The sequence below is a fragment of the Podarcis tiliguerta genome, assembly GCF_965153285.1.
Source record: "Podarcis tiliguerta genome assembly, chromosome: 7".
NCBI classification, from domain to species: domain Eukaryota; kingdom Metazoa; phylum Chordata; class Lepidosauria; order Squamata; family Lacertidae; genus Podarcis; species Podarcis tiliguerta.
In genome coordinates, this window is record NC_139540.1 from 71,577,418 (window position 1) to 71,592,354 (window position 14,937).

At 44.8% G+C, this 14,937-nt stretch overlaps 1 protein-coding gene across 8 annotated transcripts in view; it reads left to right on the forward strand.

Annotated features, from left to right (window-relative positions):
• Window positions 1-14,937, forward strand: part of CDH12 (cadherin 12) — a 668,983-nt gene that overhangs the window by 598,009 nt on the left and 56,037 nt on the right. For all 8 annotated transcript variants that reach the window (XR_014513371.1, XM_083449414.1, XM_083449413.1 and 5 more), the window contains one exon: window positions 711-878. Coding sequence is in view for 7 of the 8 variants with exons in the window: in XM_083449414.1 (XP_083305540.1) it covers window positions 711-878 (168 nt within the window). In the remaining variant the exon portion in view is untranslated. The remainder of the gene's footprint in view (window positions 1-710; window positions 879-14,937) is intronic.

Below are 14,937 nucleotides of genomic sequence, written 5' to 3' on the forward strand. Positions count from 1 at the left end.
CATTGGGGGAGATAGGAAGCCCAGTTCTTTAGATGCCCCTTTTATGAAGAGGTACGTAGTGAGACCATTGATCCCCTGCTAATGAGGCTCGCTGACCTCCCGGAAAAGCAAAAATTTGACCTTTTCCTGTTAGGCAAAGCTCATAAGACGACCCGGACGGTCGCCAGATTCTGTGTACAGATCTGTAGGCACAGACCATCCCCCGACCCAAACTAGTTCGTTAAGAACATCCCCAAATTCGGTTCCATGGGTGACTGTGGGTCATCTCTCTGCGGTAGCTTATCTTAAAGTTTTAAGTGTCTATACGCTTATCACATTTATAAATTTTAAATTTATTGTTGTACATTGTTTTAAATGTTTGTTTTCCTTCTGGGATTATACCCCCAAGTGTGTTTTATAAGCTGGCGTCCGACCGTAATAAATTATCTATCTATCTACCCTCCCTCAAAAAGTACCTCTGATTATTGCCAAACAAAGAAACAAGAACAAACAACCAAATGGTGTCCCCCCCCCAATTTAAATAGTTTTTTTAAAGCTCCTGTTTTATAGTCTACTAGCATAAGAGTGGTATGCATCCAATTAATGTTCATTTTCTGTGGACACTGTTCAGTGCCAAACAATTCTATGAATTTGATGCCATGGGTACAGTATTCTGTTTTGTAAATGTTCTGCTACCTCACAGAGAAACTTCATTTTGTTTCTTTTAAAAGGTGTCATACGAACAGCCTTGCCAAACATGGACAGAGAAGTCAAAGAGCAATATCAGGTTCTCATTCAGGCCAAGGACATGGGAGGCCAGCTTGGAGGATTGGCTGGAACTACTACGGTGAACATCACTCTCACTGATGTCAATGACAATCCACCCAGATTTCCCAAGAGTAAGTTCTATCACCTATGAGTAACATTCTAGATAAAAATGGTTGTGTTTACTATATCACTCTGATGAATGTTCGAAATGACTTGTGCTGTGGGAGCATGGTTCCACATGGGTCAATTTATGACATTAAGACAAACTTTTGCCAGTGGAGAGCTGGTCTAGACATCGTATCCCCCCCTTGCCCCTGCCCCAATGCATTATCTGTTGCAACATTGTATGAGTCAAGGCTATCACTTGACCATTGACCACACTGGCCAGAGCTGATGGGAGCCCAAAACATTCAGAAGGTACCAGGTTTTGCAAGTGTTGTTAAATGAAACAGCTGGGGAAGGAAGCTAATCTCAGATCTGTGGTGAGTGAAACTGTTTCTAGATTGGCTCTGAAATGCTTACTGGAGATTCCTTAAATCTGTTTATAATTAAGCACATACAGGGTGATTCATAGGGATGCAGGTGGCGCTGTGGGTTAAAGCACAGAGCCTAGGGCTTGCCAATCAGAAGGTCAGTGGTTCGAATCCCCAGGACAGGATGAGCTCCCGTTGCTCGATCCCATCTCCTACCAACCTAGCAGTTCGAAAGTACATCAAAGTGCAAGTAGATAAATAGGTACCACTCCGGTAGGAAGGTAAACGGTGTTTCCATGCACTGCCCTGGTTTGCCAGAAACGGCTTAGTCATGCTGGCCACATGACCCAGAAGCTGTACGCCGGCTCCCTCGGCCAGTAAAGCGAGATGAGCACAGCAACCCCAGAGTCGTCCACGACTGGACCTAACTGTCAGGGGTCCCTTTACCTTTAGGGTGATTCATAATGAAGTATACAGTTTCAACGCACTATAAAAAAAAGAAGAATGCAATATATCTTATTGTCAGGGGTTCAGGTACAGAGTCACAGGAGAGGGAGGAAGTGGAGAGTGAGGGGGAGGAGTCCGAAGGAAATGTCAGCGAAGACAGCAGTCCGAGGTCTCTGAGTCTCTCCAGTGACTCGGAAGATTCACAGAAAGGGGCCCCCATAGTCAGGGCAAGGGGAGTGCCCAGGGGGGCACCTCGGGAAGAAGGGGCCAGAGGGGACTCAGAGAGTAGCAGCTGGAAATCCGGACCAGCGTCCCCCCCAGAGCGCAGTAGGGGGGAGGAGTCCCAGGCATCGGGATCAGGGGGCGCGCGGGCAGCGGGAGAACGTGAGGCAGGAGGGACCACACCCTCGTCAGGGAGCGAGGAAACGGTCATCAGGAAAGTTAAACGCGCGCGCGCGCCAAGTTCAAATGTACAGGAGGGCGGCAAGGTGGGCAGCCCGGGTAGGGAGCCAGGTCCTAAAGCCCGCCGAAGAGAGGGGGAGGAGTCAGAGGGGTCAACGTCTGCCTCAGAAGAGTCCCGGAGGGAGGAGACCCCGGGGGGTAGTAGGACACAGAGGAAGAGAGAGAGAAGGAAGAGGTGGAGTAAGATTAGAGTCTTAAACTGGTGCGCAGGGGGCGGGGACTCAGACGGAGCTTCGCCGGTCTAGAGTCCAGATGTAGGGCTGGGACGCTGAGGCTTTGAAATGGAATCTATTCTTCAATAAAGACTTTGATACTTTTACTACCGGCTAGCGTTGGTCCTTGGTGAGCTGGGACCCGGAGCCAGCCCTGACACTTATGTTACCCGTAACAGAATTGTAGGGGAATGTTTAAAGTTTTTTGTTTTTTTTTTACAAACAGTCACGAATACATTTTCTGCTTGGAGGTTGTTTTCTGAATCGCAATCAAAAATGCCGTCACACAACAATTACAGATTCTGTTCTGCTCAGTTCAAGAACACAACATGCCTTCTCCACTGCAGATTCAGCCATTTTGCCTGACTAGTTACGTGACATTCACGCTATCACCTACGTCACTTCCCTCAGTAGCGGAACACAAACTTTATCCGTACATGTACCTCACGGTTCACAATTGTGGTCCGTGTCATTGCCTGTTACTGTTTTACAGCATCTGGAAACTGTATACTTCATTATGAATCGCCTTGTATTTCTGAAACACCAAAGCAGTCAACATTTTCTGGGTGTATCTCTCTCCCCCCCCACACACACAAACACATTTCCAACCGTTACCGTGCTTCTCTGCAAAGCACCTGATTTTCAAACTGTTGTGTGCAACACCTGACCTCTCCAAAGAATTCAGGCAGAGGTCTGCATTTTCCCAGATGCCTGGTTTTATATAGTCTTCTCTCCAGCAGTGCTTTTGACTCTTCCTGCTATTGCTTAAAGCAGGCCCTGAATATTGCTTTGTAATAGATGCTGTGGCTTAATAGACTTGGGCATTTCCAAGTGCAAAGGGAAAAGAGTGCTAGCAAACACACATGTCAAACACTCATTCTCTATTTTATTTTTATTTTGTTCAGCAGAGATGTCATGGGGTTCTTTCTTTACACTTCCAAGGAACTAATCTTGTAGCTCTGTGGCCGTGAATATAGAGCGGTTTCCTCCTTGGCAAAGCATTTGCCCTCGGAAAAACCAACACTTCTACCCCGACTCCCCTTCTGCATGCAGCTCAAGTTGAAAACCTTTCACCTCTATCGCATAGAATGTCACAAAAGCCAAATAATAGCTGTCAGCCTTTGTGGGAATAGAGGAGAGTACGTGAGAGAGAAATTGTGAGATGCAGACTGGGGCAAGGAAGTAATATTGAACGAGAAAATTTGCATGAGCTACGGCAATCATGTCATGGAATGCTTTGCTGAACTGTGGAGAGTTTAATCAGAAGAGACACTTTAGTGGGAAGTAGGGTAACTTTAGGTGTTTTCACCCATAAAATTGTTCCCACATAAGAAACTGCTACAGCTGCAGCTGAACTAGAATAGCTCTGCAGACAGAGGCAAATTTTGCCTACACCAGGACTTACTGGGCTTGGGGGGTTTATATTCTCTAATATGTCATATATTTTTCATACTGAAAGGGGCATGAATATAATTTATCGCTTGCTTTTATCAGTAGATTCCAAATTAATCTCATCTCTGGTTTCTTCAGGTATTTTCTTGTGGGGCCAGTTAAGAGATTGGCCCAAATCATTCTGAATTTCTGACTGTTTTCCTTTGCGGTGGCCCCCTCTGCTGAAAAGCAAGTTGGTGTTCAAAGGGAACAATGCTTGTCACTTCAGCAGTTTGGAACATGAGCTTGAGCCATTCTTAGATCTAAGGCAGTGTATGACATCATCAGTGATGACATCTTTAGGAGCATCTTCAGGTCTGAATACTGGGCATCCCATCTCCTGTAGGTTTCTACAACCTCACTGTGACTTCCTATATACCTCATCCTTCTTTTCTTTCCCCAAACTTTCCTGGGGTAGAGCAGCACTGCCGTGAATGTGTGTGTGTGTGTGTGTGTGTGTGTGTGTGTGAGAGAGAGAGAGAGAGAGAGATGAAGGGGTGTGTTTTGTGTAGCACTTGGTTCTGGCTTTTGGCCTGTTGTGAAATTAAAGGTGCAAGGCAAATCCATTATTATTTTCACTCCCTAAAGCAAAAGTTGTGTGTTGTAACCCAACTAAATTGCACTCAGAGCAGAAGCATTTAAATGAATGGACATAGGCTAATCATTTCTGTTAATTCTAATGGGTTTACCAGGAGTATTTCTGACATTGGCAACAACCGTGTGTATTTGCACTGAATTTCTAAAGCAAGGTTCTGTTTTAGACTCAAAGTTGTCTGAAGTGGGGAGGGACCTGGTATCAGAAGCAAATACGATGGTTCAAAACCCTGCCTTCCTGTGCACTCCCCTATGGGGTGGGCTTGTTTGAACAGCTGCACCACCAAGTCAGTTTTGGAGCTGAATGAGATTTATTCCACCCTCCAGTCAATTTCAATTTTTCTTCCACTTTCTCCTCCTTCATACTATGGAGCGTCTCCCAAGTTCCCATTCCCTAAGATTTCACCCTTAGAGTTCCAGTAGTTGAGGATTTTTCTCCCACTGTCTTTGGTCAAGTGGAGTTGGTTCTCATGTTTCATTTTTGATGTAACAACAGCCCACACAGGGAAGTTGTACCGCTTCCATTTCATTCATCTGGGGAACAAATTGTACAACTCAGAGCCCAGATGAAACAAATGAAATCTCACCACATCAGAGAGAGCTGTAGTTTAAAAACTTTCTCTCTGGGGAAAGGAGAAATGTTGAGTCGCCACAGAATATCACCTCCAGTGGAATTGAAAATGAAGGTTTCTCTGCCAATGAAACTTCCATGGAATTTCAAGGAAAGCTATAAAGAGTTTTATAATACAGACTAAACTTAATCAGGCATGTTGCACTAATTGAAAATAATCTCTGTTCATAACCGTTAAAAATAGTTTTTAGATATGCAACTGTTTTAACTATTTTTATGTATGTTAACTGTTTTATATATATGTTATATTTTAAGTTGTTTTGGCATGTCTCATGGGAAGGAGTCATAACAGAAGGTGGTGGTTAGAATAATAATAAGGGGTGAGGGGAGGAAGGAATATCAATCTATTTATATTAGCTTGTAGTATTACCACTATGGGGACCGCGGGTGGCGCTGTGGGTAAAACCTCAGTGCCTAGGACTTGCCGATCGCATGGTCGGCGGTTCGAATCCCCGCGGCGGGGTGAGCTCCCATCGTTCGGTCCCAGCTCCTGCCCACCTAGCAGTTCGAAAGCACCCCCAAGTGCAAGTAGATAAATAGGTACCGCTTTATAGCGCGAAGGCAACGGCGTTTCCGTGTGCTGCGCTGGTGCTGGCTCGCCAGAACAGCTTCGTCACGCTGGCCACGTGACCCGGAAGTGTCTTCGGACAGCGCTGGCTCCTGTCCTCTTAAGTGAGATGAGCACGCAACCCCAGAGTCGGACACGACTGGCCCGTACGGGCAGGGGTACCTTTACCTTTACTATTACCACTATGTGCTACAATTAAGTGGCAACTCAGTTCATTCCCCCCCCCACAAGGAAGTCACTTATGTTCCAAGCACCTGTGTGATTTCTGCCTTGCATCCAACTGTTATGCAGTTTAAATAGCTGCATATGAAATCATTCCATTCATTTTCTCATTTTATTTTTATTTTATTATGGTTATCACACCCTTGTGGCTTACGTAAGTTAAAACAATAAGTTTAAACAACAACATCAGCAATAAAGTATCGCAAGCAACAGGGGAGCAGATGCAGATCCAGTGTAACATAGAAAGTAATACATATAAAAGGCATATCTTCAATGATCTTCAAAGTGGTGAGCCACTTTAGAGAAGGAGTTTGAAAGACAGGGTGCCAAAGCCTTCCTTACATCCCTTGGATGTTAAGATTGGGGGCCACCCTTAGATACTTAGGAGGGGCAGTCTAGGAGAGGACATTGTCTGTGGAATTCCCTGCTCCAAAAGGTGCCTCTACCACAGGCATAGACAAATCTGGCCCTCCAGATGTTTTGAGACTACAGTTCCCATCATCCCTGACCTCTGGTCCTGTTAGCTAGGGATGATGGGAGTTGTAGTCCCCAAACATCTGGAGGGCTGAGTTTGCCTATGCCTGATCTACCACATTCATTACATAGGTTTTGCTTTTTTAATAATTTTTAAAAATTGATTTTAAATAATATAAATGACAAACAACAATTCAAAGTCTGAATATCGAGATTACTCTGAATTTCCTGGCTCCCTCTCATCCCTTCCATGATAATATCTAGAACTGCATATCAATATTTATCCAAATTTTTATCCTTCTAAATGATCCATACTTTCTGTTACTTTACAAGTGTGATTAAAATCCTCCCAATGTTTTAACTTGCTTGAAGTGGTCTCATAAGTAAGTCACCAACTTTTCCCATTATTTTTGAAAGTTCTTGTCTTCTTGATTTCTGAGCTTCCCAGTTAATTTTGCCATTTCGGCATAGTCCATCAACTTGGTTTGCCATTCTTCTCTAATCGGGGTTGTTTCTTCCTTTCATCTCTGGGCTAGTAGCATCCATGCGGGTGTTGTCACATACATTAACAGTCTTTTCTGGCCCTTTGGTATCTCGGTACCTGTAATTCCTAATAAGAATGCTTCTGGTTTTTTAAACATTATATAGGTTTTCTTAGCATACCAAGAAGAAGAGTGGATAAATAGGATCTGCAAAACAAATTAACTCATCAGAGTCAACTTATATAACCAAATCAAATTACGTTTGGCCAGGTGTTCATTAGTAAATGGGGGTGAACAGCATTGCCATATAGGTTGATGATGCACCTATTCACCCCGGTCTTTGATATCTGAGAGACACATATATTAGGATTCACCCTATTCTTCTGATTGTGAATGGTTTTTTAAACTGATTTCAATGCTGCACTTCATGTTGTTGTAATCCAGCCCGGGAACTTATGATAAAGGGTAAGAAATTCAACCAAATCAATCCACCAATCAATAGATGCTGCACTATATCCATCTAACTTACCTCTAATGGTTAGTGAAACTCAGAGAAAGGTTCAGAAGGTGATCTTAATAATCAGACAGGTTGATGCAGGCTCTTAAGAAGCTACATCATAAGCCATTTTGGATGCTAAAGCCTGTTGCACTTTAATCATGATGGCGACACTGTAGACTACTTCCAGACTCTCCCTTACTCCCTCTCCACATACTGAGAAGGTACCCTTTGGCTTATGGCTTAGAGCAGTGATGGAGAGCCTGCAACTCTCCAAATGTTGCTGGACTGCAAACACCTACAATGCCCCACCACTGGCCAGAGAATGGGAGAATGGAGTCCAACAACAAATGGGAGGACAGAGGTTCCCTGCCACCCTCTTGGGCATCATTCACCTATGGCAGCTGCTTCACCCAACTTCCTGAGTGGGCCAATCCTGGGTGTAAGTACCAAAAAAGTGGCCTTGTGGGGGCATGGCATGGCAGCCCCAGAAAGCGGGAACTTAAGTGGGACTCTTAAGAGGAGACTCTTGAGAGTCCCATGGACTGTAAGAAGATCAAACCGATCCATTCTGAAGGAAATCAGCCCCGAGTGCTCACTGGAAGGACAGATCCTGAAGCTGAGGCCCCAATACTTTGGCCACCTCAAGAGAAGAGAAGACTCCCTGGAAAAGACCCTGATGCTGAGAAAGATGGAGGGCACAAGGAGAAGGGGACGACAGAGGACGAGATGATTGGACAGTGTTCTCGAAGCTACCAGCATGAGTTTGACCAAACTCCAGGAGGCAGTGGAAGACAGGACTGCCTGGCGTGCTCTGGTCCATGGGGTCATGAAGAGTCGGACATGGCTAAACGACTAAACAACAACAACAAATCCCATTCACTTTCATTGTGTGACTTGCAACCTGGCACATAACATTATTTCAAAGGCTTGTTTTCCCTCTGCCAAGCTAATGCAGAGCGGTGGCAACAGCATTACTGCTGATTGGATCTGTTATAACTTTATGCCAGTTTCTTGCGTACCAGCTTGCTTTATGCCAGGTTCTTACACATAGGATTCCTCCTCTAGTCTGGGATATGTGAGTTAGGTGAGTTTAGTTAAAAATGTAGATCAGATGAAATTCTATGCCATCTCTCATTTTGGCATGCCCAGGATGGAACTTGGAGCCTAACAGAGGAATAGTTAAGTATTCAGATTCCCTCTCCTCCATCATTAGGAGCTTGAAACTGTTAGAACAGGGGTCTGCAACCTAAGGCCCATGGGCCGGAACCAGCCCGTGGACGTCATTTGACTGGCCCAGGAGCTGCCCCCGAACTGAGTTGCCCACTCGCACGTTGCGCTAAACCAGCGCAGCGCAGCACAGGGATTCACTTCCATGACGCTAAAAATTGCATCTGCGCATGCGCGATGCGACTAAAGGAGGCATCTCCACTGGGCCAATTTGGCCCAGGCAAGATAAACCTTGCTGACCCCTGTGTTAGAAGTTTCTTATAGTGCAGAATGGTTGCAAAATATGGATTAAATCTGCATAGTTAGATCCTAAAATATAATTGCAGATGAATAAATAAATGAATTCATTAAATTCAAATACCGTATTTTTCGCCCTATAGGACGCACTTTCCCCCCTCCAAAAACGAAGGGGAAATGTGTGTGCATCCTATGGGGTGAATGCAGGCTTCAGGAAGCTATCCACAAGCCTTGGGAGCCCGGCGGGAGTTCCCGCCGGGCTCCCAAGGCTTGCGGACAGCAGCCTGCAGCCCGAAACCCGGGGAGCGCAGCAGAGTGCACCCCGGGCTTCGGGCAGCTCTCTGCAAGCCTTGGGAGCCCGGCGGAAGTTCCCACCGGGCTCCCAAGGCTTGCGGATAGCAGCCTGTTCTGGGGGACCCTAAGCCCATTCATCTTCATTGTGTGTCTTGCCCCGCGCCTGGGGGGGGAATATTTTTTTTTATTTCCCCCCCAAATCTAGGTGCGCCCTATGGGCCGGTGCGCCCTATAGGGTGAAAAATACGGTAACTATTAAAATAAATAAAAATAAAATTTCCAGAGATGCTTCTAGATTTTGAATGAGAACTAGCCAAGTCATTCATGTATCTCACTTGTTGTTTTTTAAACACATGGGATCTAACAAGGCATTAGTACAGGGGTGGGGACCTGTGGCTCTGCAGGTATCATTAGACTTCAGCTCCCCTAAGCCTCAGCCAGCATGGGTAATGTTCAGGGATGATGAGAGCTCTAGTTCAGAAGCAACTGGATGGCCACAAGTTATCCATCTCCGCACAGCTGAATCTGACAAGGTCAGAAATAAATCCACCATTTGATAGTTGGGATAAGGTGGCATTCTGTGATCAATTAGAAGGGTTGGAAATTTCTTTAGATCTGAAAAAAATAAACGCCACCATTGTAAAATGTACTGTGATCAACTGCTACAGCTTATTTATAGCAGTTTTAATTCATCTTCTTCAGGAGGAGAAAGATTTACTTACACATTTAAACAACGGAAGATGTATAATTAACTGAGATAAATGATACATTGTGGAATCATGCAAATTAAGTGAAGAAGTTAATTCATGTTTTGCAGTATTTTTGTTCCATAACTTCTTCATCACCTTATTTCTTTGTGTTGAAAGAGAGAAAATGAAAGCATTCAGTTGTATAATGTCTTTTATCCAATGCAATATATGTCATAGGATTATTTGGATTCAAAGACCCACTGACACAAACAAAGGTAAATATCCTACTGAGAGACAAAGATCACAAAGAAGAAAACAATCACTAGGAACATTAATTAACTGCATTTTCCCCATTCTAGCTCTAGCAAATCATAGCCCATCTTAACCTAGCAAATCATAGTAGGGAGAGCTTTTCTTGGTTGAAATAATAGAACACCCATAATTCACCTTTCTTTTATACTGGAAATAGCTAGCAATTCAGGTAAAGAATGGTTTTTTTCCAAAAAAATGATTTCCAAATCAATAAAGATTTTATGGTTTGCCCTGATATCATGTCGTGTAAGTGAGTGGTTTGAAATTGTTTGCATAAAAGGAAAATAAATGGAGAACAGGATGGTTTATGATATTATTAAAAAGATACACAGACTTTTGCCTTCCAGAAGTCCACGAAAACATAAAGGCTTTTTTTAAAAAGTCGTATTCTTGCACAGCTCATTTAAAGTTTGGTGGTCTTCATGTAAGAATCTGCTCATACATTAATGTCAGTTTCTTCTTTCATTGCTGCTGCAGCTGTTGTTAATTTATTAAATTTCTAGGCAACCCTTCTTACTAAAGGAGCTCAGTGAAGTGGAACATGCACTATAGAAAGCCCAGAACTTTTTTGCACACTGTGTTCAGATATGGTTTTCAAACTTTCTTCCCTGAGGGAACTCTTTTTGCATCAACTTCCACCAGATAATATTGCTTGACTTTCAGCCAAAGAAACAGTGGATTTGGGGCTTGTGATAGGGCACTGTTAGAGCAAGAGACAGGAGCACGTCAGCAATAACACACACAGTGCCAGCCTCTGTCTTGGTGTGCCTTGGGATAGATGTTTTACTCTCCCACAGTTCAAGCATGTCCACATCTCCCATCTTCTTCCTTCATTGCTTGGTTCCCAGCCTGTCCCCTCCTGTGCCAGGCAGATTGCCAGCATTTGTGGATGATGACACAGCTACTGCCACTCCTACTCTTCACCTATGGACCTAAAATAGACAGATCTGTCAATCATTGGTAGTGGTGGACAAATTATCCTTCACAGAAGCTTGTCTACTGTTGCTGTTCTATTTATTAAGCAGCTCTTGGTAAGCTACTGAGGAACTCTTGGGCTCCTAGTCAGAAAACCATTATCCTAGAACCTGACACAGTTTAACCAGTAGCAGGTGTATTTGTCTTTTCAACAGTACAATGGTACCTCGGGTTACATACGCTTCAGGTTACAGACTCCGCTAACCCAGAAATAGTGCTTCAGGTTAAGAACTTTGTTTCAGGATGAGAACAGAAATTGTGCTCTGGCGGCGCGGCAGCAGCAGGACGCCCCATTAGCTAAAGTGGTGGTTTAGGTTAAGAACAGTTTCAAGTTCAGTACGGACCTCCAGAACGAATTAAGTACTTAACCCGAGGTACCAATGTAGTTGGACTGTGCATGATTCTCTTTTTGTTTGCAGCAGCAGCAAAATAAAGCTAATGTTTTCTAGGCTGCATCAACAGAAGTATAGTGTCCAGATCCAGGGAATTAATAAAGGTAAAGGTAAAGGGACCCCTGACCATTAGGTCCAGTCGTGACCGACTCTGGGGTTGCGGCGTCATCTCGCTTTATTGGTCGAGGGAGCCAATGTACAGCTTCCAGGTCATGTGGCCAGCATGACTAAGCTGCTTCTGGCGAACCAGAGCAGCACACAGAAATGCCGTTTACCTTCCCGCCGGAGCGGTACCTATTTATCTACTTGCACTTTGATGTGCTTTCGAACTGCTAGGTTGGCAGGAGCAGGGACCGAGCAATGGGAGCTCACCCCATCATGGGGATTCGAACCGCCGACCTTCTGATCAGCAAGCCCTAGGCTCAGTGGTTTAACCCACAGCGCCACCCGGGTCCCAGGGGAAGTAATAGTCGTGCTCTATTCTATCTCGGTCAGACCACAACTAGAATACAGTGTCCAATCTTGGGCACCACAATTTGAGAAGGATGTGGACAGGCTGGAACGTGTTCAGAAGAGGGCAACCAAGATCATCAAGGGTCTGGAAACCAAACCTTATGAGGAACAGTTGAAGGAGCTGATTATGTTTAGCCTGGAAAAGAGTAGGCTGAGAGGAGATATGATAGGCATATTCAAATATCTCAAGAGCAGTCAGGTGGAAGAGGGAGAAAGTTTGTTTTCTCCTGCTCTGGAGGGTGGGACTCGAACCAATGACTTCAAGTTGCAAGAAAGGAGATTCCAATTAAACATCAGGGGGACGGGACTTTTTGACAGTAAGAGCTGTTCGACAGTAAAACAGTCTCCCTCGAGAGGTTGTGAATTACACTGGTCAACAACAAATTTGTTGTCTGCGTTTTTTCAGTTGATTTAGGATGAATCTGATGCGCTGAATCCAAAAATCACATTGGTTTTGCTCAATCAGGTCAAGTTTTTGAGCTATGGCCACATGTCATTTTTTTACGTTTTTGTTCACATGTATGCTTGTGTGGAGCATTTTAGAAGAAGTTGGTGGGGGTAAAATGCCATGTCGAATAATTGTTTTGATTGGAAATGATTATTTTAATGACAAGAAGTATTCAGGTCCGATAGTTCTGGGTGATTATGTCAAAAAGGGATCAGTTTGAAGTCATAAAACCTTGAAATCTTCCATAAATTAGTGCGGCAAAGCATAAAGTTGGGGGATCAAAACTAAGTTAATCCTGAACTTCAATCAGCACGTCGTCCTGTAGCTCATTGTGATGAAATTCCAGTGCCTATCTTCAGAGAACTTCCTGACATTAGTGACGAAGATGCCTCCAGTGTTGAAGGACATGAAGAAGAAGAAGTGGTTCCTGAAGATGATGCTCCACATCCATTTTTGCAAAAGGAGTTGAATGATCTAGTTCGTGACCTCAGCTTGTCAAAGGACTCTGCCGAATTGTTGGCATCCAGATTGAAGGGAAAAAACCTCCTCTCTGACAGTGCTCGCATCAGCTTCTTCCGCAATCAGCTTCTTTCTCGGAAGAGAAGGACTTGGTGTACTGTGCAGATATTGCACAGCTTCTGCTCAAGCTTGGAGTGCCACAGTACGAACCCAAAGATTGGAGACTCTTCACTGACAGCAGCAAGTGATCACTGAAATGTGTTCTGCTACACAACGTCAACCAGTTTGCCTCTATACCCCTGGCTCACTCGAGTACACTGAAGGAGATCTATGAAATGGTGAAGTATGTGCTGGAGAAAATTGGTTATGATCAGCATAAGTGGTTTATTTGTGTTGACCTGAAGATGGTGAACTTTTTGTTGGGACAACAGTCTGGCTTCACCAAGTACCCATGTTTTCTATGCATGTGGGATAGTAGGGACCATGCTCAGCATTACACGAAGGACTGGCCTGTGCGGGAGGAATTGGTGCCTTGCAAAGAAAGGAACGTCATCAACGACCCTCTGGTGGACAGAGACAGAATACTCTTCCCACCGCTGCACATCAAGCTCGGCTTAATCAAGCAGTTCACCAAGGCTCTGGACAAGGATGGTGACTGCTTCACTTACTTGTGTCAGGCTTTTCCAGGATTGACCATGGGGAAGTTGAAAGCTGGCATCTTTGACGGTCCTCAGATCCATCAGCTCATCAGAGATCCAGAGTTCGGAAACTCAATGAATGAAGTGGAACTGGAAGCGTGGAAGGTATTTGTTCTGGTAGTGAAGAACTTTCTTGGCAACAATAAGGCCAGAAACTTCGCAGAACTTGTCAACAACATGCTGACTGCTTTCAGAAACCTGGGCTGCAACATGAGTGTCAAGATGCACTACCTATTTTCACATATGGACCGGTTTCCTGAGAACCTGGGTTCAATGAGTGACGAGCAGGGGGAGAGATTCCATCAGGACATGAAAGAGATGGAGACCAGGTATCAGGGTCGCTGGGATGCAGTCATGATGGCTGACTACTGTTGGACTCTGAAGAGAGACCTCCCTGCCACTGAGCATTCCAGGAGTTCCAAGAAATGGAAGTTCAAGCCTTGAAGTTTGAAAAATGGTGAAGCAACATGCAATTTATGTGTACTTACTTTTATCAATGCCCACCATTCAGTTTACAGTAAACCTGACCTAATGGAGAGAAACGGATGCCATTTCCTGATTCAGCAGTGCAAAAATACCCTAAATCAGTTGTAGAAATCTAGACAACATTCAAAAAGTAAAAAAATTGTTGCCCAGTGTTATTCTTCCTTGAAGATTTTTAAGCAGAGGTTGGATAACCATCTGTCATGGATGCATTAGCTGACATTCCTGCCTTGCGGGGGGGGGGGAGCGTTTAGACTATATGACCCTTGGGGTCCCTTTCAACTCTACAATTTTGTGATTCATAATTGCAGCAGTGGAGTTCTGTATGAAATAACATACATAAGATGTAAGTCAGCACTGGTCGAAAATGCAAAACCTGACTCATACGTTATTACAAATGAATAAGCTTGGTCGTGTTGACATTCTATAAGCACAGCAAAATAAAAGGCCTGAGGAAGGAATCAGCGCCAGACACTTGCCGTTTCTCTGCTTTAACACCCCCCACTGCTTTGTTTTATACAACTTTTGAATGAGTCACATTGTAGCACGTACAGCGGCCGAGGAAACCTCTTGGGCACCTGGGGCGGGGCGCCCCGCCCATAGGGACGTGACGTGTGCAGCTTCCCCTAGGGATGCAATGTGCATGGCACCCGTGACTGCCTATTCCACCCGCTGTCCGCCCACTGCCTCCCCCCCAGCTGTAGGGCGGCTAAGGCCCCACGCCGACACATCCCTATGGGTGTTGTGTGTCCCATCACGTCCCTATCAGTGTGGCGGCAATCTGCCCAGGGGGGATTTTGTCACCCTTTCAGGGATGGCACCCGGAGTGCGCCACCCCACCGCCCAGCCTTTCTCCACCACTGAGCACGTAACAGGCTGTTTGTCTGTCTCATGGTCATTAGCCCCTAAACGATGAGTCTTTGTGCGTTGATCACCCCAGATGTACCACACTGTGCACAGATTACGTT